This window comes from Podarcis muralis, chromosome 3, assembly GCF_964188315.1.
Source record: "Podarcis muralis chromosome 3, rPodMur119.hap1.1, whole genome shotgun sequence".
NCBI lineage: Eukaryota > Metazoa > Chordata > Lepidosauria > Squamata > Lacertidae > Podarcis > Podarcis muralis.
The window spans coordinates 113,678,353-113,705,349 of record NC_135657.1 but is presented as its reverse complement, the minus strand read 5'-3'; the positions used below and the strand labels follow the sequence as shown (position 1 = coordinate 113,705,349).

The following is a 26,997-nucleotide window of genomic DNA, read 5'->3' as shown; positions in this document are numbered from 1 at the left end:
GGGTAACGGATACATGGCAAAAACCTAATAGTATTTAGCCAGTGATATAAATTAGATCTTCAAAGATTAGACTTGGGTTTTTATTTTTGCTAAGAGTATCCATGACAGAAAGCAACGCATCGAAGCACCCACACATTCGTCCCTTATCCAATCCAAACCGTCTCCCTTTGTTCGCAACGCTGATATCTCTTCCTCCAAACTCTCAGCGGAAGAATGGTGGAACAAAACCCAATATTGACCAAGTCATTAGAACTTGGAAGCTTTTTGGGTGTACACAATTTATCATTAAAAAAATTAATGGGGATTTTCTTTCTTTCCCAAAGAAGCCCTTTTCATGTTTATAACAACATGAAATTAATTTAATATCTGAAAATTCCTCTTGCCTCTGTCTACCAATATGTCTGCAGTACTGCACATAATAAGGCAGCAGAAATCCCATTCAAGTCAATGGGATCTCATCAGACTAACTTTGTACACAGCTGTAGCCCAAGCATATATCCACCCAAACTTCCACCAAGATTTCAAAAACAGAAACAATTAGCCATTGCCTATCTTGTACTTGCATGAAAATATTCTGACCTTAAACAGTGAGAAACTCCATTTTGGCTAAGGTTAGGAGAGAAGTGCTTGAACCTGATGAGGAGATCTGGGCAATATTGTTTCTGGATCTTTATAGCCATTGTCTGGATTCATTACAGCTGAATATACTTCGCTATAGGCTCTGCAGACTAGTTCCGTGGACAGTTTTATTATCTGCTGTCTAAAACAAAACAAAAACACAGTGTTGAGAACAAAATATCTCTTTGCATACTTCTGCACCTTTGCAGAAATTAGTACAGTCAAACCTCGGATCCCGAACGCCTCCATTTCGGAACGTTTTGGCTCCCAAACGCCGCAAACACGGAAGTAAGTGTTCCGGTTTTTGAACGTTTTTTGGAAGCTGAACGCTGAGTGCAGGAAGCTCCTGCAACCAATTGGAAGCCGTGCCTCGGTTGTCAAACATTAAAACATTAAAATGCAGCCTCATCACAGGAGGAGAAAGGAAAAAAAGAAAGAAGGGGAGGGAATCAAATTGATTCCAAGCCAAAGGCCAGGCGGAACAACTCTGACTTACAGGCCCTGCGGAAAGAAATCAGATCCTGCAGGGCCCTGGTCTCATGAGGCAGAGCGTTCCGCCAGGCTGGAGCCAGTGTCGAAAAAGCCCTGGCTCTGGTTGAGGCTAATCTAACTTCCTTAGGGCCCGGGACCTCTAGGGTGTTGCTATTTATGAACCTTAAGGTCCTCCGTGGGGCATACCGGGAGAAGCGGTTCTGTAGGTACGAGGGTCCTAGGCCATGAAGGGCTTTAAAGGTCAAAAGCAGCACCTTAAATCTGACCCTGTACTCCACCGGGAGCCAGTGCAGCTGGAAAAGCACTGGGTGAATATGCTCCCATGGCAGGGACCCCGTGAGGAGCCTCGCTGCAGCATTCTGCACCCGCTGGAGTTTCTGGGACAGCTTCAAGGGCAGCCCCACGTAGAGCGAATTACAGTAGTCAAGCCTGAAGATGACCGTCGCATGTATCACTGTGGCCAGGTCGGGGCGGGAAAAGTAAGGGACCAACTGATTTGGATCAGAAACTACAACCGAAGAATCAAACCCAAAGCCAAAACGCTTACTTCACGGTAGCACTTAGAAGGAAGTTTATCTGTGGCATTAGCAGTCCATCGGGAGCCGACAAATAACGATCAAACTGGACCTAACGCAAACAGAAGAAGAACAGGCATTAGGCACTAAGCACCTCACCCAATTTTTCTGGAATCAAGAGAGAGAATCAATTTTTCTGGAATCAAGAGAGAGTGGTGGTGGTGGAGTCTCCTTCTTTGGAGGTCTTTAAGCAGAGGCTTGACAACCATATGTCAGGAGTGCTCTGATGGTGTTTCCTGCTTGGCAGGGGGCTGGACTCGATGGCCCTTGTGGTCTATTCCAACTCTATGATTCTATGAGAAGCTTCCTGGTGGAACGAATGGCTGTGGCTGGGGTGGTTGACCTTCTCCACCCTGCCTGCTGTGATCCTTATGAAAATCAGACCCCACCACAAACCTTTATTTACAGGGGTTGGGAGAAGCCCTGATGTGTTTCAGAGTGATGCGTTGAGCTCCGTGTCTAAATTTGGCACCAAAGGAGAAGGGAAGCAAAGAGGATGGGACTACGGGCAGCTGGAGACGGCTACCTGCTCCGCTTGATTTCCATCTATGATGGAGGTCTGAGTTTGAGGGCTAGTCATGCACAAGAGGATGGGAAGCAGGGTTGGGCATCCTAGCCTGTCCTCCCTGTCAGGAGCCCCTCTTCTTTGTGTCTGCTTCTACCCTGCTCCTTGACCCTAACTCTTAATGCCTATGTGTGCAAGTCTATCATCTATTTCAGGCTTCCTCAACCTCGGCCCTCCAGATGTTTTGAGACTACAATTCCCATCATCCCTGACCACTGGTTCTGCTATCTAGGGATCATTTTTGGCCTACAACATCTGGAGGGCCGAGGTTGAGGAAGCCTGATCTATTTCAGCTGCTCAAATTAAACCAATGCCACCGTTATCAATTACTAGAAACAACTTTTGGACAAAACGATACAACAGAACTTTGCACCAGAATAGAATTTGTTGTGTATCTTTGTTACATATGGCCTAAGATACCACTGAATATGCTCGCTTTAGTCAAAGCAATTTTCTGTGCTAAGAGTTTGTGTCAAAAAGACCACACAAATAAACAGCCAACATTCTTTTCGGTTATCTGCACCAATGTGGTGTCTTATTAAAACTTTAGGGGCTCGTTTAATTTCCATGCAATGTAGCTGTGTATCAGGCCTCTTAGCACAATGAAAATACTGTTCTGAAAAACGTCAAAATTAAACCAAAGCGAATGCACAATTTGGCTCAACTTTTGCAAAAAAATAATAATGAGGGCATACTTCAAGGTTCATTCACAGTCCCATTTATTGCTTTGGAGTGGAACAGCTGGAAGAGAGGCAAGTCATTCAGTTCTAAACTTCCTTGAGACTGAAGATACCCCTATCATCCCCATACACTAACTGAGCCAAAGCACATGTCACTGGGAAAAAAGTGTACATTTCTTCCTTGTTTACCCCCTGCCTCCTCTTGCTCTTGTTTCTATTTAATAATTACTTTCCCCCACCTAAAAAATAAATAGATACAGCTACAAATTAAATTCCAGTATCTTACCATTGCAGCTTTTAATGACATGGAATCCATACTGGGTACATTTGCCAAGGGACCCTAAAAACACAGCGGGATAAGCAAATAAATAAATATTTAACCATCAGTGTTAATGAGTGCCGTTGGTTTGTGTATCTCAAAAAAAAGGCACCTCTGTGCCACACAGCAAGCCTCTTTTGAAACTAAGGGGGGGCGTTCAATAGTAGCTTTTCTGCTGTTCAAAGGGCTTGGGGAGGAAAATGATGCCCAAAAGCCCAAAGTAGCACTTTGGTTCTCATCCAGATACAGTAAATGTGTATTTGCAATTCAACGTATTTGATGAGTTGATCAGAGTACCCATGTGATGTGTCTTGTACTGATTTTGTGTGCATGAGTGTGCAGGATTACATACATTAGACACCATCTCTCTCCCTAAAAATTAAGCACTACCCTTGACTAGTGATGTGAGGTGAGAATATTCTCTCTGCTAGAAAATTCTCCCGAGATTTCTCTCCACAAACTATAAATTCTAATGTAAGAACCAGTTTTACAACCCACATTTAAAAAATCTAGGAAATAATAAGTCAAGCTGTGATATTGCCAGTGTAAGTAATGAATAATGATTTTTTTGATCCAGTTACATTACTGGGCATTGTGTCATTCACTATTGGCAGTTCTGAAATGTGAGCTACAGAAAACTTTTTTTAAAAAAAGTTTTAAAAATGCTATTCATTTAATTTGATGAACATTTGAATTTGTGTGTATTTGAACTATATGTAATAGCCTTTTTTCTATTTTGGTGTGACCTTATTCTCATTGTAGATATGCTTATTAAAGAACGTACTCATGTAGGTTTTTTTTTTACATTCCTTTAAAAGCTACCTTTCATACATACACAATGTAATTAGAATTCAAAGTTGATGGTAAATATACAGTTAGTGGCAGGCTTAGTGATTAACGTGAGTCATTCACGTTGAATTTTCAATTTCAAGTTTGGTGCAAAAAAGATGTGAATTCACTGCATTGCCCCATTGAATAAAAGTATCTGTACCGTTTTTGGTTGCCATCTTGCCATTTTGGCTGAACATTTTAAATGAAATTTCTCTAATATTCTCATTAATCGAGAATATTCTCCAAAAGATTATTCTCGAGAATTTAACTTCACTACCCTTGACAAATAAATCAGATTACATCTTAACTGCACCACAACAGTTTTATTTACTCACAGTTTGGAACAGAAGTGGACTATACGCATTTCTCCCCAAAATCATTGCTTACCTGCTCTGGTTTGTGCTGCTGTACAATGTTATAGATGTAACTCAGGCCCACTCTATTCAATACATAGGAAGCTTGCTCATTTATAAGGGTATCCAAGTGCGCTTCAATCTAAAAGACGGAAGGAAGACATTTCTTACTTATTGGAATGGTAACTGAAGAAACAGCTTGTTGACGAAAGCAATTCGGAAGAAAAGTCACTGAATGCAACAAAAGTATTTTGACTAGGTTACGAAATTAAGTGCATTCAAAGCGCTTAATAATAATAATAATAATAATAATAATAATAATAATACAGTAGTCCCTTGGGTTATGTTACCTTCAGATAACATAACTTTTGGGTTTTGAATGCGTCAAACCCGGAAATGTGTATACTTCCGGGTTTCGCTGTGCATCATGCACAGAAGCACTCTGCGTGCTGCGCACAGAAGCGCTCTATCACGCAGCGCACATACGCAGAAGCGGCGCCTCATGTTGCGGACTTTTCGGGGTATTTAAGGACTCCCGGAATGAATTAAGTTCGTATCTGGAGGGTCCACTGTAACTTGATCCACCATACTAAAGATTTGGAAGAAACAAGAGGTTTCCCTCCATCTGCCCCTACACCGATGAACCAGCTTTCGTTGGCTGGTGTGAGTGGCTGCTGCCCACTGGGGAGTCAGAGCAGTGAATGCTCCAATGCATATTCACACCCAACAGGTGGATGGAAGCTACTGCTGGAGGAAATATGGGGTGGGAAAAGAAAGAAGAAGAAGAAGAGTTTGGATTTGATATCCCACTTTATCACTACCCGAAGGAGTCTCAAAACGGCTAACATTCTCCTTTCCCTTCCTCCCCCACAACAAACACTGTGAGATGAGTGGGGCTGAGAGACTTCAGAGAAGTGTGACTAGCCCAAGGTCACCCAGCAGCTGCATGTGGAGGAGCGGGGAAGGGAACCCGGTTCCCCAGATTACGAGACTACAGCTCTTAACCACTACACCACACTGGCTCTCAACCGCCGAAAGGTCCTGGATCTGAAACCAGCATAGTAAAGATGCGTTGCCGCACATACCCGCTCTTCCAACCTGGTTAGTGCAAGTGGCAGGGCTGTGATGCTCCATTAAGTTCTGCCATTGCTGCCCAGGGGTTTGGATTGCCCCCAAGGCAAAAAGCCAAACAAAAAACCCCCCACAGACTCATGGTTCAGCTCTCCCGGACAAACCACAGGTTAAAACAAAAAAAATTCCTTCCAGTAGCACCTTAAAGACCAACTAAGTTAGTTCTTGGTATGAGCTTTCGTGTGCATGCACACTTCTTCACACTTCTGAAGAACTGTGCATGCACACGAAAGCTCATACCAAGAACTACCTTAGTTGGTCGTTAAGGTGCTACTGGAAGGAATTTTTTTTGTTTTGACTATGGCAGACCAACACAGCTACCTATCTGTAACTGAAACCACAGGTTGTCAAACATATGGTAAACTTGGCTACAGCTCACGGTTTGTCTGGAAAGAGTCAAGCCATGAGCCCTGATCTGGATGAAAATCCAAGCCAAACCATGGTTTAAGGGACGCGGGTGGCACTGTGGGTTAAACCACAGAGCCTAGGACTTGCTGATCAGAAGGTCGGCGGTTCAAATCCCCGCGACGGGGTGAGCTCCCATTGCTCTGTCTCAGCTCCTGCCAACCTAGCAGTTCGGAAGCACGTCAAAGTGCAAGTAGATAAATAGGTACCGCTCCGGCGAGAAGGTAAACGGCGTCTCCGTGCGCTGCTCTGGTTCACCAGAAGCGCCTTAGTCATGCTGGCCACATGACCCGGAAGCTGTACGCCGGCTCCCTCGGCCAATAAAGCGAGATGAGCGCTGCAACCCCAGAGTCAGCCACGATGGACCAAAGTTGTTGAGCTTTCCCCCCCCCCCCACCAGGAAACACTACCTAGGTCAGGGGAAGTTGAGCTCCCCCCAGCCAGCCAGTTGGTGAGAGCGCAACTTCCTCCATGCTGCTGCGCACGGGAAACGATCTAGGGAGTGTTTCCCGATAGCTGCGCCATCGGGGGAAGTTGCGCTCCCGCCAACTGGCTGGCTGGCAGGCGCACCGCTTCTCCCCCATGCCACTATCTGTGTATTGGACAACCCCAGTTTTTTCAGGTGATCTTTGAGTCAAAAAACCTTGCCTAATACAGTGATACCTTGGGTTACATACGCTTCAGGCTACATACGCTTCAGGTTACAGACTCTGCTAACCCAGAAATATTACCTCAGGTTAAGAACTTTGCTTCAGGATGAGAACAGAAATTGTGCAGCAGCAGCGCAGCGGCAGTGGGAGGCCCCATTAGCTAAAGTGGTGCTTCAGGTGAAGAACAGTTTCAGGTTAAGAACAGACCACCAGAACGAATTAAGTTCTTAACCTGAGCTACCACTGTGCACAGAAACATACGGCATTCCCTGTTAATGTTTGATAGCAAAGAAAACATCGGGAGGTTGACTGGACGTTTACCTGGTACTGTAACATTTCTAGCCGTTTATCTGTGAATTCAAACAGAGCCAGCGTTGTCTTCATCATATGAAGCGAATTCACCATGAAAGTTGCCATGTCAGCAGACCCCAAGTTACTGGCAGACACAGTGCACATCTGCAACAGGGGATCCAGCACACAAGAGAGAACCTAACGGGAAGAAGAGCGTGCAAAAAATACTGTAACTGGTGAGAATTCTTGTCCATTGCCCTTTCTCTACATCTCCCAAAGCGGAGGAATGAGGCTGAAACGGGGGGAACGTCATTTGCCTCTGAAAGGAGCTTCAGGTGCTACAAAAAAGCATTGCCAGCCACTTGCGCTGTCTACTGCACAGTCAGCTGGCTTGTTAAAAGTCTGAAAAGGATGTTGCGCAGGGAAGTTGCGCAAGTCGTTGCCAGCCCAGTGCAGACGCAACAGCTTAGGCAATTGATGATGCTTGCTTATGATGTCCAAACCTTGCTCTGAGAAAAAGGCGGGTTCGAATTACAAGGAGGCTGGACATTTAAACCAAACGTTCCAACAGCTTCCTATCAGGAGCAGCACAGCAAAAGAGCAGGCTGCAGCTCCCTCTCTTGGAGCTTTTCAATGCAACGCACAACACGCAACTGTCTGGGGTGCCTTGCGTGGTGGACATCCAAGCTCAGGATCACGTCACAGGGCCACAGAATAAAGCTGAGACTGGCATCACTGTTGTTTAAACAGAAGAGAAACAGCTTGAAGGGAAAGTGAAATTACTGAAGGCCGCATAGAGCATACTATTAGAATGGGAGACAAAAGATGAAGAGGTAAAATCAGTTATGATTAAATGGGCACAAGATGTAGGTCACAACATTATGATGGAAGACTGGGGAAAATTATGGAAAACTGACTTAAAATTTACAGATTGTTCCCTATTGAAGGAGAATTACATGAAGATGATGTACAGATGGTACACAACACCAGTGCAGTTAGGGAAAATGTACAAAACTAGTTCAAATATATCTTCCAGTAGCACCTTAAAGACCAACTAAGTTAGTTCTTGGTATGAGCTTTCGTGTGTGTCAGGGGCTCAGGCACAGGGGAGAGAGGAAATGGAGAGCGAAGGGGAAGAATCTGAGGGCAGCGTAGGGGAGTATGAAAGTGGCCCGAGAGATTCCATGAGTCTCTCCAGCGAATCAGAAGATTCCCAGAGGGGGGCGCCGATGGCCAGGGCAAGGGGGGTCCCGGGGGGACACACCAGAAGCAAGGGGCCAGCGGGGACTCCCAAAGCAGCAGCGGGAGAGCAGGACCAGCTCCTCCACCAGAGCGTAGTGAGGGGGAAGAGTCACATGTATCAGGGCCAGCTTCTCCTCCAGCAGGGAGAGAAGATGAGTCAGGAGTGGCCACGCCTCCATCGCAGAGTGAGGGAACGGAGGGAGAGTCAGGTGCAGCTAGCCTCCCCGAAGGGGGAAGCAGTGACAGGAGCAGTGTAACGGTCAGGAAGAAGGTGGCCGGCTGGGCGCGCGCGCCAAGTTCGAATGTACAGGCGCGCGGCACAGCAGGAAACCTGGATTGGGAGCCAGGTCCTAAAGCCCGCCGGAGGGAGGGGTAGGACTCAGGAGACTCAGCGTCAGAAGAGTCTAGGAGAGGCGAGACCCCAGCGGACAGGCGGGCCCAGAGGAGAAGGGAGCAACGGAAGAGGTGGAGCAAGGCTAGAGTCTTAAACTGGTGTCTGGGGGGAGGAGATTCAGACGGAGCTTCGGCGGTCTAGAGTTTGAGACGTAGAGCTGCGCGCCGCAGCTGTGAAAGTGGAACTGAGCTTCAATAAAGACTGTTTTATATAACAACGAACTGGCGTTGGTCCTTTGTGAGCTGGGACCTAGGGCAGCTCTGACAGTGTGCATGCACACTTCTTCAGATACACAGAAGTGTGCATGCACACGTGTATCTGAAGAAGTGTGCATGCACACGAAAGCTCATACCAAGAACTAACTTAGTTGGTCTTTAAGGTGCTACTGGAAGGATTTTTTTTTAATTTTTTTTTTACTATGGCAGACCAACACGGCTACCTATCTGTAACTAGTTCAAATATATGTTGGAAGTGTAAGGAAAAGGAGGGGACATTTTATCATATGTGGTGGGATTGTAAGGTAATTAAAAAATCTTGGGAAATGATATACAACGAATTGAAGAAATGTTCCATTTAACATTTGTTAAAAAACCCAAAGAATTTTTATTAGGGATTGTAGGGAAAGATCTGCCAAAAAAGCTGAAAAACATCTTCATGTATGCGACAATGGTGCGAGAGTTTTAATAGCACAAGGATGGAAGACTGAAGAAATTCCAGCTAAAGAATAATGGCAAGAAAAATTGATGGACTATGCAGAACTGCCAAAACTGACATATAAGCTACGGGACAAGGATAACTGTGACTTTAAAGATGAATGGGAACCCTTTACAAAGTATTTGAAGACGCAGCAAAGCGAACTGGACTCCTTGGCTGGTTTTGAATAAACATTCACAAACTTTTTATTGATAATTATTACTTAAATAGTTTGAGGATCTATACAACTGTGTAACATGCAGAAAACAGCATTTTTAGAGAAATCAAAGACTGGAACTGAGGGAAGTTGGGGGGTGGGGGTGGGTTCTGTGGGGGGAGGGAGGGAGGAAAAATGGGGGGGATAAGGATGATATATTTCTGGATAATATGTTTTGTTTTAATTTTGATTAAAAAGTTATTAAAAAAAACACAAGAGAAACAGTGAAGATGGCGCTTAAAATGAGGTAAACAGGAAAAGGTAAGGCCTGCGGTCAAGGGATAGCTAGCAAAGAGCAGAAACCTGCCCTGTGCAAAAACAGAGAATAATTGAGAGAGGAGGAATCTCCAGCACTCAACGAGGTGAGGTGGGGGCTAGGTCACATGATCTACCCATGTACATTGTTAGACATCTCTGCTGCCAAACATAAAACAATGTTTTCTCTCGCAGGAGAGCCCCAAACACAACTGCAGGAGCTGCTCACCACTGTCTATTCTTGATCCTGATCTACGCAAAATAATTCCACTTCTGCTATAATTAAAAATTGCCACGGATCCAGCAGCATTTCTCCTCTTTTTCCGCTGGGAAACCTAGCATGGAATTTAATTGTCTGAAACACAGTTTCTGTCATCCCATCCCACAAAAGCCCTTCCCTCAAGTTGCTGTGGCTACTTGCAATTTCAACCAATTTTACCTGCCCAAAGTCAGCTTGGCGGGTATCCAAAGGAATGACGCAAGAGTCGTGTGATGCTAGAACCTCCCGCAACAGAGCAAGGGTCTGAGTCAGTGCAGAGCTTGGGCCAAGATCTGCAGGTGGCAGTTCAACCTACAAAACAAATTACAACTTATTACTAAACTGAAAACTATGGAGAGACCTGATCTGAATATTAGACCAGATACTGAGATATTGCATTCTTGTCTCATTACATATGCTAAAGCTATTTTTGGTCATCTGCATACTATCCCTTGCTTTTTCCTGTAGGACCAGTGAAGTCGTTAACAGTCGTCAACAGGTTTACCATGCCCATTGAGTAAATCACCCATCTCCTACTACCCACAGAACTGGACAGAACTGAGGACAGAACTGAGAAACACCTTGCACACTAGACCTCTGTTGTAAAAACCTTGCTGGATTTTCATAGTGACCGCTGTGGATCAGCAATGGTGGTAACAGCAACTATGATCCCAAGTGTCTACATAGCGTAGCAGTGACAGACTACACCAGAATGTATGAGCTCTGAGTAGTAACAGTTAGAGAATAATAACTGGCAACCTTTTCTCTTTAGTGTCCCAACGCAAATATACGCGGTGCGAGTTTACTGATTTGTTGACCTGCATTCATTTCAGGTAGGTGTTCCTCAGCAAAGTATACTAAGTTTGTCACTCAGTGGCCTCGTTTCACTTCTTTTAGTGCAAAAGGCTTTAAGCGCCAGTTTTGAGGTGGCATTGGCTGGTGGGAGGGGGAAGGTGCAGAATGAGGAAAGGGCAGAGAAGTCTGGTGAGCAGCATAGGTGAGACTTGGCGGCGAAGGGTGCTGATGGACCAGGGAGTTTCACAATGGTGCTAAGAAGGCAACAGTGCACAGATGAAATGCAAAAGCCAACAGTGAGGTTGGCGATCACTTCGATAGTACAGAATCTGGACTTCCAAGCTTGATACCTGCACAGAGGGTCCACTGACAATGCTACAGAACCTACAACTGAAGAAGTAGGGAAGGGGGGGAGAGTTGACTAACCCCTGAAACAGACCTTATCCATGAGTTTGCTTGCATGAAGGCTCAAACTATTGAAGAATATCTTTTTACTCAAGACATGCATCTCTTCCATTGTAGTTAACAGCATGGCTGCGGTGTTCCCCACAATATTACTGGAAATTGAGAGAGAGAAAGAGAGAGAGAGAGGCAGTAAGAAATTTCACGATAACCAAAGCAGACATATATCAAAGTCCAGCTATTTAGCCCAATAAAATGCTACAAAATGTTTTCTGAAAACGTAGCACCAAGTACACAGTGGTGCCTTGCAAGACGAAATTAATTCGTTCCGCAAGTTTTTTCTTCTTGCGAGTTTTTCGTCTTGCGAAGCACGGTTTCCCATAGGAATGCATTGAAAATCAATTAATGCGTTCCTATGGAAACCGCTTTCAGACCAGGTCCGGGGACAGTCTGTCCCCCGACCTCTTCTGAAGGCTGGGGGGGGGGGGGGACAAGGGCTTTTCTTCCCACCCCCAGCATTTTAAAAAACCCCGGGACAGCGGAGGACTTCTCCGCTATCCGGGGCGATCTTAAAATGCTGGCGGGCGGCATTTTAAAATCGCCCCGGGACAGCGGAGGACTTCTCCGCTGTCCGGGGCGATTTAAAAGCCCCTGGGAAGGCAGGCAGGGGGGACAAAGACTTTTGCCCCCCGCCAGCCTTCAGAAGAGGTCCAGGACCTCTTCTGAAGGTGGGCGGGGGGCAAAAGTCTTTGCTCCCTCCGCCTGCCTTCAAAAGCCCTCCGGGATAGCGAAGAAACGCGCCGCCCAGGGCGATTTTAAACCCGCTGTCCCGGGTTTTTTTAAATGCTGCCGGGCGGCATTTTAAAATCGCCCCGGACAGCGGAGAAGTCCCCCGCTGTCCCGGGGTTTTTTAAAAAACCTCTCCGCCCCCCCCGCCAGGCTTTGGAAGGCTGCTCCGAAGCCTGGCGGCGGGAGGAGGTCCGAGGACAGTGGGGAAGACGCGCTGCGCTTCCCCGCTGTCCCGGAGATTTCCCTATGGGCTTTCGTCTTGCGAAGGAAGCCCATAGGGAAATTCGTTTTGCGAAGCACCTCCAAAACGGAAAACCCTTTCGTCTAGCGGGTTTTCCGTCTTGCGAGGCGTTCGTCTTGCGGGGCACCACTGTACTGCCTGGTGCTTTTAGGTGTTCTCTAAAGGCAAGAGGAGACACGGGTGGCGCTGTGGTCTAAACCACAGAGCCTAGGGCTTGCCAATCAGAAGGTCAGCGGTTCGAATCCCCACAAAGGGGTGAGCTCCCGTTGCTCGGTCCCTGCTACTGCCAACCTAGCAGTTCGAAAGCACGTCAAAGTGCAAGTAGATAAATAGGTACCGCTCCGGCGGGAAGGTAAACGGCGTTTCCGTGCGCTGCTCTGGTTCGCCAGAAGCGGCTTAGTCATGCTGGCCACATGACCTGGAAGCTGTACGCCGGCTCCCTCGGCCAATAAAGCGAGATGAGCGCCACAACCCCAGAGTCGGCCACGACTGGACCTAATGATCAGGGGTCCCTTTACCTTTAAAGGCAAGAGGCCACCAAACTCTGAGGAGTGGGAATTGTGCAGCCTTCCAAATGTTGTTGGATTATTACTATCATCCCTGACTACTGGTTATGTTGCTTGGAGCTGAATGGAGATGCAATCTTACAACATATGGAGGGCCTGAGGCTTCCTATGGCTCTGCTAGATGCTGATATTATTGAGTTCCATAACTTATTTCCCTTATAAGTGAGCCAGTGTGGTGTAGTGGTTAAGAGCGGTAGACCCGTAATCTGGGGAACTGGGTTCGCGTCTCCGCTCCTCCACATGCAGCTGCTGGGTGACCTTGGGCCAGTCACACTTCTCTGAAGTCTCTCAGCCCCACTCACCTCACAGAGTGTTTGTTGTGGGGGAGGAAGGGAAAGGAGAATGTTAGCCGCTTTGAGACTCCTTAAAGGGAGTGAAAGGCGGGATATCAAATCCAAACTCCTCTTCTTCTTCTTATGTGAAACAGCTGGTTTAATGTCCTTTACAATGTAGAACATGTACTTGCTCTCATCAAGGAATACATGGCTTTGAAGTAAAGTGAAGTGATTCTATTCTCCTTTTAGAAATTCTGCAGGAAAACTGCAAAGCTGAGTGTTTTGCAAAAGGATGCTTTTTCTAATGGCCAATTATGGTCTGACTAGTTGCCTCGGAAGCTGAGCATAATGGTACTATCATTGCTTGAAGAGGGCAGGAGTCCAGGGATGTAATTTTAAAGAAGGAGCAAAAGTGAATTGAAAGCACATCGAAAGGGTATTGTTGTGATAATATCAGAATATTTTTTTCCAAATACAAGTTATAAATAGTACTTATTTACTAAAAGCAGTACTAGGAATTTGTTATTTTCCTGCTCAATGCAAAACCAACTCTACCAGCTCTGAAATTCTAAACACTGTAATGCAAAGCAAGGAATTTGCTTTTCTCTTTTGTTTCTGTTTACCTGATGGTGTGGTGGTAAAATTTGAGAAGATTAGAAATTTTATACAGCAGGACTGCTCCTGGTTCAGCTACGATCACCTGTTCAATCCTAACCTGAGAAAACAGATTGACACAAACATCAATTATGTAGAATTCTTTCACATCCCATTATGAAGACAGCGTCTATGTTGTCTTCAAAAGGGATGCGGGTGGCGCTGTGGGTTAAACCACAGAGCCTAGGACTTGCCGATCAGAAGGTCGGCAGTTCGAATCTCCACTACGGGGTGAGCTCCCGTTGCTCGGTCCCTGCTCCTGCCAACCTAGCCGTCCGAAAGCACGTCAAAGTGCAAGTAGATAAATACTGTATTTTTCACTCCAAAAATTAAGGGGAAACGTGTGTGCATCTTATGGCGCAAATGCAGGCTCCATGTCTTCAGCGATAGCAACGCGAAGCCTCCGAAGCGCAGTGGGAGCGCTCCTGCCGCACTCCGGAGGCTTCGAGTTGCTTTCGCTGAAGCCTGGAGAGCGAGAGGGGTCGGTGCGCACCAATCTCTCTCGCTCTCCTGGCTTCGCTTCGCTGGAGAGGCGCTGCGCAGCTTTCCCCTCTCTGCGCAACGCCCCTTCCGCGAAGCGGGAGGAGAAATGGAAGGGGCTCTGTTTCTCCTGCCACTTCACTGAAGGGGCGCTGCGCAGAGAGGGAGATATATATTTTTTCTTGTTCTCCCCCTCTAAAACACAGTGCATGCTATGGTCGGGTGCGTCCTATAGAGCGAAAAATACAGTAGGTACCGCTCCGGCAGGAAGGTAAACGGCATTTCCGTGCGCTGAACTGGTTCGCCACAAGCGGCTTAGTCATGCTGGCCACATGACCCAGAAGCTGTACGCCAGCTCCCTTGGCCAATAAAGCGAGATGAGCACCACAACCCCAGAGTCGGCCACAAATGGACCTAATGGCCAGGGGTCCCTTGACCTTTTTTATGTTGTCTTCAAGCAGGTAAGACATATGGGGTGGGGTGGGGGTTGGGAGGTACGGGTGCGGCAGCAGAACTGCTGGATTGGTTCTGCCGATGCCCTCATCCTGCCCCTGCCCCATCCCAGTATTCAGAAGCAGGAAGCCAGGGCTGTAGTCTTGGCCCTCCCATTAATCATGCCTGTTTTTCTGGGACCAGTAACTTGAGGCACGAAGTGATAGAAGTTTTGCTTCAAATGAGGTTGGAAAATTCATCATGACAAAATAATTTAGGGAAATAAGTAGCCAGTATTGTTTTGATGAAATATATAACGGGAACAATGGACAAGTTTCCAACAAGTTTTGTCCTGCTTTTTCTTGCTTTTTATAAGACTATAGGGGGAAATGCACCTTGTTAATAAATGCAGTCTTGTTCCAATGGGGACGCGGGTGGCACTGTGGGTTGAAGCACAGAGCCTAGGACTTGCCGATCAGAAGGTCGGCGGTTCGAATCCCCACGATGGGGTGAGCTCCTGTTGCTCAGTCCCTGCTCCTGCCAACCTAGCAGTTCTAAAGCATGTCAAAGTGCAAGTAGATAAATAGATACCACTCCGGCGGGAAGCTAAACGGCATTTCCGTGCGCTGCTCTGGTTTGCCAGAAGCGGCTTAGTCATGCTGGCCACATGACCCGGAAGCTGTACACTGGCTCCCTCAGCCAATAAAGTGAGATGAGTGCCACAACCCCAGAGTCGGCCACGACTGGACCTAATGGTCAAGGGTCCCTTTACCTTTACCTATTCCAAGGGCACACATAAACCAACATACTCCACCCACCTTCAGAGGCCGGCAAACGCCTTCTGTGATGTGTCCAATCACTTCTTGCATATTTTTTTCCACTCCTGAAAGGAAACACAGCGAGAGTTATTCAGAGGTATTTCAGCAACCATGCTTCCCATTACCACACACTCCCTTGAAAAAAGTCACACCTAGGCAACTCTAACACATCACAGATTTTGTGAGAATTGTGTATATTTTCCACTCATGCTATAAGCTGCCTTGAGCATGGTTATAATTATGGAAAGTCAATACACAAATAAAATGATTATGTATGTAAAACCGCCCAAATCCAACTCGTTTACTTTCCACATTTCTCTGTGCGCACCTTGGACTTGCCAACGCTTTTTTTACAATCCTCCATGCCCCCATACCCCAGTTACACAGAACAAATATCTGCTGAAGTACACTGGCAGATGTTTATCACCACCTACATCTTTCCCTGGGGATTCCAAATACACATTTCCTATGTGGTGGGAATGTAAGATTGTAAAAAATTATTGGGAAATGATCTATAACGAATTGAAAAAAAAGGTTTAAAATAACATTTGTAAAGAAAGCAGAAGCTTTTCTGCTGGGTATTTTAGGACAAGATGTGAAGAAAGAATTGAGGACACTATTTATGTATGCGAAAACAGCAGCAAGAATTTTAATGGCACAAAACTGGAAGACGGGAGAAATACCATCCAAAGAACAATGGCATGAAAAGTTGATGGAATATGCAGAATTAGCAAAATTGACAGATAAACTGCGTGAAAAAGATAAGGGTGACTTTGGAAAAGAATAGGAACCTTTTGTAACATATTTGCAGAAACAATGTAAAAGCATGGATTCTTTGGCAGGGTTTAAATAAACATACATAATGTAATTAGAGAGAACAAGTGAGACAACAACGTGATAATATACTACTATATATAAGCAGCAGAATGCAACAAGTGGTTTAACAAACCAGAAATGGAAATGGAGGGAAGCCAAGGGGGAGAGGGGAATTTGTAAAACGATTTTTTGGTTAAGTAGAATAATGTATGATATATGTATGAAAACCAATCAAAACTGATTTAAAACACACATTTCCTGAAATTGAGCAATACCTTCAGTAGTGATATGTTTTAACAGGGCTTCCAGATGCTCTTTTTCTGAAGCAGTAGCCTGATGCAGCCAAGCCAACATGTCTCCTACATATCTAAAACCAAAAACCAAAACATCCTGCTGCATTAAATGGTTATTCTGGCAGCAAAACCACCATGCAGCGTACGCTTCCGTGACTGCTGTACCTCAGAGGATCGTGGGAATGCATTTCGATAGGCCGGGGAGTTCCTCCTGGACCTCCTCTGGTAAGAGCATCGATAAAACCACGGACCACAGCACTTCTTCTGGCTGTTGCAAACTCATCAAGAGTGTATCTGCAGTGGAAATGAAGGGGCACTTTATTAAAATGCATGTGCTTTAAATTGCCACTCCAGTCATTAAGGTGCCTTGCTTTATGGGAATGTACCGTATTTTTCGCTCCATAAGACGCACCTAGTTTTTAGAGGAGGAAAACAAGAAAAAAAATATTTTGAACGAAACAGTGGATGTGTGATTTTTGTGGTTCTTGCTGTGGCCACAGGCATGTGATCTGATGGTGAATGTGGGGTGACCCAATGCAAAAATCCTGAGGATCCATGTGGATCCGTGCTTTGTGACCACATTTTTGCTCCATTGCAGCCCCAGGAAACAGTGGATGTGTGGTTTTTTTTGGTGCAGGCTGTAGCCATGGACATGCTATGTGATCTGATAGTGAATTTGGGGTGAGCCAATGTAAAATTCCTGAGGATCCATGGGCTTTTACCTCCCCCCTCCCAGGCAGCCTCGCTAGAGTCCCTTATCTCTCTTCCGATCCCACGGATCAGCTGCTTCCTTTCAACACTCCCTTCCCTCTTGTTTGCCTTAGTGTCTTTTCCTTAGCTGGAGCAGTTTTTTTGCTCCTCCTTTTCTTCTAATTTCTCTCCTTATTGCTTTAGTCTTCCTGTTTCCCTCCTTTGCAAGTCTGCTGTCTTTACCTCCCCCCTCCCAGGCAGCCTCCTGTATCTCTAGCATCCCTTATCTCTCTCCCTGATCGGCAAACGATCAGTGGCTTTGTTTCAACACCCACTTCCCTCTTTCAAAAAAAAAGCAAAAAAAAAAAAAAAAAAGCATGACCTGCTTTTTTCCCCTGGGCAATTCGGCTCCAGGAACCACACATTAGCTCCATAAGACGCACAGACATTTCCCCTTGCTTTTTAGGAAGAAAAAAGTGTGTCTTATGGAGCGAAAAATACGGTAAGTATGCTATACACAGAAATAAGCTTCCAAAAGCTAGCTTGTGTCAGAAGGATGAAGCCCCCAGAATATTGATCTTGGTGACATTATGTTCTGCGACTAAGATAGGCAACATACTTATAGAGAACAGCCCTGTCTTGCAAAGCTTCCATTGCTTGAGCTAGAACTGGAGAAACGTCACAGGATTCTTGGGTTAAAGTTCTGCATTCGCCTGCAAAGAAGAAAAGATCAGGCCAATAGTAAGCAATATTTCTAATCTTTACAGCGTTCTAAAAATAATGAATGAAAGTTGTTTCAATCCTATTTGTAACTAAAACGCTTACCGTATTTTTCGCTCTGTAAGACGCACTTTTCCCCTCCTAAAAAGGGGAAATATGTGTGTGTCTTATGGAGCGAATGCAGGCTGCACAGCTTTCGCTGAAGCCAGGAGAGTAAGAGGGATCGGTGTACACCGATCTCTCTTGTTCTCCTGGCTTCAGCAATAGCCACGCAAAGCCTCCTGAGCGCAGTGGGAGCACTCCTCCCGCTGCACTCAAGAGGCTTTGCATTGCAAAGAGCCTGAAGAGGCTTGGCACGGCTATCCCAGAAGCCAGAACAGCTGCGCAGCGATCCCTCTTGCTGTTCTGACTTCGCTCTGCTGGAGAGGCACTGCACAGCTTTCCCTCTCTGCGCAGCACCTCTTCAGTGCTGTAAAGGCTCTGTACAGAGAGGGAAAGCTGCGCAGCGCCCCTTCAGCGAGAGCTGCGCAGCGCCCCTTCAGCAAAGAGCCCCTTCCGTTTCTCCTGCCACTTCGCTGAAGAGGGAGAGAATTTTTTTTCTTGTTCTCCTCCTCTAAAACTAGGTGCGTTTTATGGACGGTTGCGTCTTATAGAGAGAAAAATACAGTATTTTAAAAATTCCTCATCTCAAGGCCTAGGAGACTAAACTTAGGAGTCCTGCCCAGGGCTGTCATTTTGAGACATACGTGGTTATTTCCAAATCAGCAGGTCTTGAATCAGGATGCCTAGGGACTAATAAGGGAGCTTAAAATATTAGAACATTAAAACATTCCAACATTCCAGCTGCCTTAAAACTCAGGGAACAAGCTGTGCTATTACAAAGACTAAGACCTTAGATGCAAACGCTAGATAATATTTTAGAGACTAAAACCTAAACCACATTTCTAATGGCTGTCATATTCGTATTGTTTACTGTCATATTCGATTGTCAGTTCAAACTTAATTCTATTGTGTTTTATGTTTGCGTAGTACGGTATGTGAATCTGGTCTGGGACTGTAATAAATTTTATTATGATTAAAACATTCCTGTTATAAAATTAACCTACTCCTGTGGTGGGGTGGGTGGCTGGAAGATAGGAGAAAGAGAGGAGATAATGCTGATGAAGTTAGTATTGCTTGGCCAGCTGCAAACATTTGCAAAAAGACTTCATTTTTCTCCCATTTGTCTGTTTTGTTTTATTGTGTAGTTGTTGGTGCTTATTGTTTTAATAATTTTATGTAATTATATGCATGCAAGGTCCTCCTGAAAAACAATATATAAATACAGTAAAATAAATGTTTCTATAAACCGTAATGATTTTGGTGCACCACATAGTACTAGCTAATCTTGCACATTAACAAAAAATATATATCCCAGAATTAAATATGAGTGTAATGAATTCGGTCCCAGCGCCTGCCAACCTAGCAGTTCGAAAGCACTCTCGGGTGCAATTAGATAAATAGGGACCGCTTACTAGCGGGAAGGTAAACAGCGTTTCCTTGTGCGGCTCTGGCTCGCCAGAGCAGCGATGTCACGCTGGCCACGTGACCTGGAAGTGTCTCCGGACAGCGCTGGCCCCCAGCCTCTTGAGTGAGATGGGCGCACAACCCTATAGTCTGTCAAGACTGGCCCGTACGGGCAGGGGTACCTTTACCTTTATATAGAATTTGGTAGGTGTTCCAAGACTGCCACCTTGTGGTTAATATCAAGCACTGCTAACATTCTTTAAATAAGCATCTTTTCAAGGAAAAGGATTATCCCAAAAAACTAAGGTACCTTGAGCCCATCGGTAAAGCTGCTCATAAGCAGTCTCTTGAAGCAAAGCCATCTGTTCCATAATTTCTAGGCTGCAAATTTAAAACAATTAAATGCTTTTAAAGTGTTTTATAAAAATAAAAAAATATTTAAACACATAATAATCTTTAGAGATATTTCCCCGTTCCAAATATATTCGCAGCCCACTTTATACAGCTTAAACTGAATGATGACTACTACTTCAGCCATTGTTTTGTAGTTTTTCGGTGAGAACTCACCCGGATCTCTGCTGGTTTGTGCGCAGAAGAATCTTGACATCGTTGTGAATTTGTTTTACTCTCCCCAATACCTTAAAAAAGTCCTAGGAAATGCAAGATTGAAAGTCACTGGTATTTTATTAAAGCAAACTGTCCACACAGAAATATTCCCAGATTGTTATACTATAGGCCACAAACTTTGCAGTTAAAGGAATTTCTAGTGGGAGGATAGGCAAGATCTCAATGCTAAACAATGCAATACTATTATTAATACTAAAACAAGAGTTTTACTTCACAACCACCATCCCAAACATAATTTCTCCAAATACACATCAAGGTATGTTTTTGCCTATATTTAAAGACAACCACTACGCATGTTCTATGAGTTAAGTCATATTGTATCCTTTCAAGGAAGCAGGTTTGCCATATGTCTGCAATTTCGTGAACACAGCCAGTACTCAGCCCTTGCAAACAGTGTCCAGGTGGAAATCAGTGAAATGTCCAGGAAAAACTGGACATATGGCAGCCCATGCCAATAGAGCAGATTTTGGCAAATTTCATTTAAAAATAGCTCAAAAACACACTCTTTTTTTAGATTTTACCAAAAAAAGTGCAACAACTGTGGGCAAAACTAAAGAAAGCTCAACAACTTTGTCAAAAACCTCAACAACCTTTGTGTGCCAGGATTTTCACTTTTTGAAGATTTGTTTCTTCCTTTTTATTTGTAGGACTAGAAGAGTGTGTATGTGTGTGTGTGTGTGTATACATGCACATTGTAAAAGAGTGTGTAAATGGCTAATAGTATTTTGATTTTTTTATAGGTAGACCAGGGAATCATGCAGACACAAAATTATGGGACTAACGCAAAAAATATACCTATAAGCAGTTAAAAACTCATAACCTATAACTCAAAATGAAGAAGTAAGGCTTAGCATATAGAGAATGCTTGTCAGGCTTTTTAAATATATAACTGATGAACACAAGTCTTCAGTAACAAATATGCTTAACTTACATATGAAAGTGCTGGTGAATGTCTGGGTTAAATACTCAGTTTTGATCATATTAACAACTCTTTATGATACATTAGGAGCTATAGGGAACGCACAATATGAAAGGAACAAGGTAAATGGAATAGAAGGGTTCCACCTCAAGTGCTAAAGCTAGAATATTACTGCTGTGCATGCTCATGGTACTTACTTCTGTAACGGGCCCATCTCTTGTACTTCGAAGGACATTCATTTCTTCTGGAGAAAGCTGGAATTCTGCTATGAAAGCATCTGCTATCTGTGCTTTCAGTTCTAACCTTTGGCTGCAATTAAAAGGTTGAAATTTGAAAATGGGATACTTCTAGCACAGTCATATATGTGTGTCGACTCAGAAGTAAGTCCCAACAAGTTCTATGGGGTATACTCCCAGAAACGTTTGTCTTGAATGAGCCTTATACATCACTACTTCAAAATAGAATAGATAGGTAAAGGTAAAGGGACCCCTGACCATTAGGTCCAGTTGTGGCCGACTCTGGGGTTGCGGCGCTCATCTCACTTTATTGGCTGAGGGAGCCGGCGTACAGCTTCCAGGTCATGTGGCCAGCATGACTAAGCTGCTTCTGGCGAACCAGAGCAGCGCACAGAAACACCGTTTACCTTCCCGCCGGAGCGGTACCTATTTATCTACTTGCACTTCGATGTGCTTAGGCATTTCCGTGTGCTGCTCTGGTTCGCCAGAAGCGGCTTAGTCATGCTGGCCACATGACATGCTGTACGCCGGCTCCCTCGGCCAATAAAGCGAGATGAGCGCCGCAACCCCAGAGTCGGCCATGACTGGACCTAATGGTCAGGGGTCCCTTTACCTTTACTCAGTGAGTAAAAGCTAGATGTTGGGCCGCTAACAAAAAAAAATGACTTGCTACCCTCCTTTGCATTCTTGGCAATTTCAATTATTGAGCTAATTTCAATTATTGAGCTAATTTGTTTTAAATTACATCGCATAACTGAGTTTACTGAACATAGCCTGATACTTATCGTGTCTACTTTAAATAGTAATGAATAGATATCCATTCTTATTGAGAAACTGAAAAGTCCAAGAACCATACTTCTTTAAAATTCAGAAACTATACTCAGAGGACCTTTCAATGCTCACACAATATTATGCAAAGTGAGTTAACGCGAAATTCTCTCATTCTGAAAATTCTGCGATTAGAAAAAGGGAAAGATGCATATCCCGTGGCAAATATCTGAAGAACAGTTTAATAAAAATGACCACTGGAAGCAGCCCTAAGGTGATTTCATTCAGTACAAATGTGGGAGAATCCAGAAAAGCATTCTGATTTGACATAAATATAACAAAAGGGGCAAATACATACTTCTCTGCTTGAAGCTTAGTTGTCTTTTCTATTAAATCCTGGGTTTGCTCCTTGGTTGCCTGGAGTACAGACCAGAATAATTACAGTTAAACCCCATTAAGGTCTTAAGGTATATTTCTACTTTTTCATTTGCTGTTTCAACCAAATTGTAAGTAATTTAAGCACAGTAGAACAGTGAACAGAAAGGCAGTTAAGATTCAGAAACAAAGAAAGTTACATTTTTCTTAATCTGGCAGAAAGGCAGAACCCAATATATGCACTTTCTGTATTTATATACCATGGGTAGGCAAACTAAGGCCTGGGGGTCGGATCCAGCCCAATCGCCTTCTAAATCCGGCCCACGGATGGTCCAGGAATCAGCGTGTTTTTACATGAGTAGAATGTGTGCTTTTATTTAAAATGCATCTCTGGATTATTTGTGGGGCATAGGAATTCATTCATCCCCCCCCCCCAAAAAAAATATAGTCTGGCCCCCCACAAGGTTTGAGGGACAGTGGACCGGCCCCCTGCTTAAAATTTTGCTGACCCCTGTTATATACAGTAGACCCACAACATATACAGTGGTTTCATTACAGAAATAGCACATAAAGGCAAAATTGTGCATAGTCAAAACATACTGGGTGCAACGGCAGGTGGGATTGCCAAAGTTTCTTTTTTCGGATGTCTGCTTAACCCCCTTTTTTTCCAAGCAGGTAAATGCGCACAAAGTAAATGTGCTTAAGTTGCATGTCTACTGTAAGGTAAAGGGACCCCTGAACATTAGGTCCAGTCATGGCCGACTCTGGGGTTGCGGCGCTCATCTCGCTTTATTGGCCGAGGGAGCCAGCGTTTGTCTGCAGATATCTTCCAGGTCATGTGGCCAGCATGACTAAGCCACTTCTGGCGAACCAGAGCAGCACACGGAAACACCGTTTACCTTCCCGCCGGAGTGGTACCTATTTATCTACTTGCACTCTGACGTGCTTTCAAACTGCTAGGTTGGCAGGAGCAGGGACCGTTGCGGGGATTCGAACTACCAGCCTTCGGCAAGTCCTAGGCTCTGTGGTTTAACCCACAGTGCCACCCGCATCCCATGTCTACTGTACTGTCTTCCTAATACTAGAACTAGGGCCCAGTGCAATACAGAAGTGTAGCAAGTGTGCTAGAATGCTGGTTTGGGTTTGTGCAGATGCAGGTTAAACTCCTCACTTAAGACATGAACTTGGATCAGTCACCCTTTCGGAGCCTAATCTACCGCACAGGATTCTTGTGTGCATAAAAAAGGAGCCCATTATAGGAAGGGTGGGATAAAAATCATAGAGTTGTTCAGTTGGAAGGGATCCCAATGGTCATCTAGCCCAACCCCCTGAAATGTAGGAATCTCACTTAAAAGCATCCATGACAGGTGGCAAATGTAACAACAACATATCCGCCCTGTTAACCTGACAACAATATTGATGATCCCATCAAACTGATCATAATGATGCATAGGAAAAGTATTTTAGAAACGTTACCTGGGTGATTTACATACACACAAGCTCAGAATAATGTGCACAGAGAGCTCTTATGCATGCAAAATGCCCTTTTGATTTCACTAGATGGAGTAGATTCCTGAACAGTGAAAGGCTCCAAAAACAGACCATAGAAATTAATGGGGACCTCTTTTCATGCAGGGGGTCCTTTTGTGCCTTAGAATTCCCATGGCTGTAAAAAAAGAAATCTTCACACTGGGATCAAAAGTGACCTCTATCTGTTGTACTGGGGGAAAGTACTGTGCTGTTGAAACTACCAAGTCCCAGTGTGCCGCAAATTACCACATCTGCACCCCCCCCTTCTTTACCTTCAAGTGATTGGTCATCTCCTGGCAACAGTTGCTCATAAACTTCACATCTTCATTTATGCTTTCAAGTTCCTGAAAGAGCACAGAAACAGACAAGTAGCCTGAAACACTAGAACTCATATTGAGATTTGCTTTTTCCACATTTCTCTCCCTCCCTCCCCACCAATTTTCTGAAACACCAGAACTATTGGACAGTTTCCCTAACAAACATAATCTTCACTGTTATATGATACAATCACTGATAAGAATATCCAATGATTCTTCCTCCCTGAAGCTCCAGATTTGGTTTTTCAGCGTTGGAGAATCTGGATGCGCAGCAGTATAAGAAAGCATTACATACTTTTAGCATTTGTGCTTCCCAACAACAAGAGCTGGATAGCTCCAAAGATACAACCTACGGTGTTGTTCTATACATGTCTACTCAGGAGTAAGACTCATTGACTTTAATGAAGCTGTCTCCTAGGTAAGTCTGTACAGGATAGCAGGCAGCAATAGTAATATCTAAAGAAAATTTGTGGTGGCAAATGGAGATCTGGTAGTATTTTATATAGATTTTGTGAACATACTCATAGGGGGTGTTGAACTGTGGCCAATGAGAGTGCCCAGTGAGAGAATAACAGCAGCAAGAATATTATTGGCCCAAAAATGGAAGCAAGAAGAATTACCGACGATTGAAGAATGGAGGATGAAGTTACTGGACTATGCAGAATTAGATAAACTAACAGGAAGGATTCGAAACCAGCGGGACCAGAAATTCACGGAAGACTGGAGTAAATTTACGGACTATTTGAAAAGTATTTGTGAAGATCAGATGACATTTGTAGGTTTGCAAGAAGTTTTGTGAGGAGTATTATTGGAAGAAGTGGTTAAAACGGTGGATCATCAGAGGTGCTGATGGAAGTCTAAAAAGATTGTATAAGTGATAAATTTTGTGGTACATTTTATAATTTATATGTTAAAATCAATTACATATATATATATATATATGAGAGTGCCCAGTGAGAGAGGCACCCATTGATAGAGAAAAGTGGAGGAAAAGGATAGCTGTCCGCATTTTTTCTACAGCCCAACATGTATTCATGAAACAAGACACTCTACTTCTCATCGTACTCTTAACAAGATTATCTTCACAAGTTCCCTGTTTGGCCAATGTGGTTGTTTTTTGCTTTCTGAACATGAACATATTTAGCCACAACCAAGTCTAATCCCGTTTCCCCGTGATATCTTGTGTGCTTCTTTCTTCTCTCCGCAAATTAGACAGGTACAGTAGAGGGGAACAGAACCAAGCAATGGAATTACCAGCCAGTCATTTGCCTCAGGGAGATATAGGTGGTTTTACAGAGGCCCTTGGCTGCCAGCTTCCTGCTGGATATTTAGAGAATTAATGAATAAAAATGGCATACCTCTTTCACTTGTTTGAAAATGTGAACAAATTCTTCATTTATAGCTAAGCTGCGATGTTCCATATCTCCGCGTAAATTTCTTCTGGTACGCAGGCTATTTTCTACAAAAAAGACTGAAAGAGCCTTGAGCGCTTCTAACATCTCCTATCAAAATATATAAAGATCATGTTGACAGTTCATATACAAAATGGACTTCTTTTTTTAAAAAGACACACATCAGAAGACACAGAAAACATCTTCAGTTTTCCAGATAAATCACATTCTAACAATGCTAAAGTATCTTTACAATATAGTTTACAATAGCAAATATATAGATTAAATACTCCACATATTTTTGAATATAAACATCAACTTGATATAATTATGCCATAGTCAACTCAATCAACTAATTACTTGCAAGTAAAGCTAAACTCTGTCCACTATTGTGAAGACCAATTCTAGGGCACCAGTCCAGCTTGAGCTGCATTCAACTACAGGTTTAATCGGTTTAATCCTGCCCCTGGCTCCATGGCAGTTTATTTCCTGGGGTAAAAGCCTAAAAAAAAGGAGAACTCTTTGAAAAAAGTTTGGACACCCCTGATGTATTCAGTCAGTTCAGTAACGCCTGTCAATTCAGCTCATTCAAGCATTTTAAACTGCCACTCTTCCTTGGTGGGTACCGTATTCGTTCTCCATGCCAATAAGATTCTAGCCACAGTGGTGGCATATAATAATTTTGTTTTTTAGGGACTTCTATTGTTACCATTCCCAAAAAGGTTGTCTCGGGCCTGGGGGTGGGGAGGTTTTTTTTTTAAAAAAAAACCAAAATCTTTTAAATTCATTGTAAATTACTTCCCAGAATCCCCTGATTCCTTTACAGGACCACCACATGTGGAAAAAAGGTCCCTCTCTACTTCATTACATTTCCCTGCCTTTTCAATGGTGGTGTCTAGTCTAAAAAAAATTATAATTCAATCAATTTGAACCCCTCATTGCCTGCGAGTGAGTCCCGCTGAGCTCAACGGGGCTTACTTCCGAGTAGACCTGGTTAGGGCTTGGGCTGTTGTTCATAACCAGCTAGAAAAGGGGAATCCGTCAACTAAGCCAGTCATTTTTTAAAAAAGCACCCTAGAGAAAAGAAACCACACGAAAGATGCCTTCCCTATGGCTCTGATTCACAAAGCCGGTGCCTATTTCTCAGATACGGCAGGACTGACCACAGGTCGCCCACCTTGTCCGTCTCCAAGCGCGTCTCCAGCACTTTGCGGAGCTTGCGAGAGAGAGGGTTGGACCCGGGGCCTCCAGACGACCCTTGCGAGGAGGAAGCGCCCCCCGACGAAGCGGCAGCCCCGGCCGCGAACGGCTGCAGCGGCCGCTGCTGGTCTTCAGCCGCCGCCGCCGCCATCTTTGCTCTCTCCCTCCTGAGGCCGCCGTGGCGGAG

General features: G+C 44.4%; 1 protein-coding gene across 1 annotated transcript; it reads right to left on the bottom strand.

The window, feature by feature from the left end:
* Window positions 1–66: 66 nt before the first annotated feature.
* COG6 (component of oligomeric golgi complex 6) lies at window positions 67–26,997 on the bottom strand. The gene is made up of 19 exons (XM_028722119.2): window positions 26,788–26,997; window positions 25,578–25,721; window positions 24,175–24,246; window positions 22,356–22,414; window positions 21,191–21,302; window positions 20,015–20,097; window positions 19,758–19,828; window positions 17,841–17,934; window positions 16,697–16,825; window positions 16,514–16,605; window positions 15,423–15,487; window positions 13,662–13,753; window positions 11,205–11,322; window positions 10,151–10,282; window positions 6,941–7,108; window positions 4,468–4,575; window positions 3,217–3,270; window positions 1,658–1,737; window positions 67–760 (listed from the first exon to the last, which is right to left on the bottom strand). The coding sequence occupies exons 1-19, from the start codon at window positions 26,959–26,961 to the stop codon at window positions 613–615; spliced, it is 1,995 nt and encodes a 664-aa protein (XP_028577952.2). The 5' UTR covers window positions 26,962–26,997; the 3' UTR covers window positions 67–612.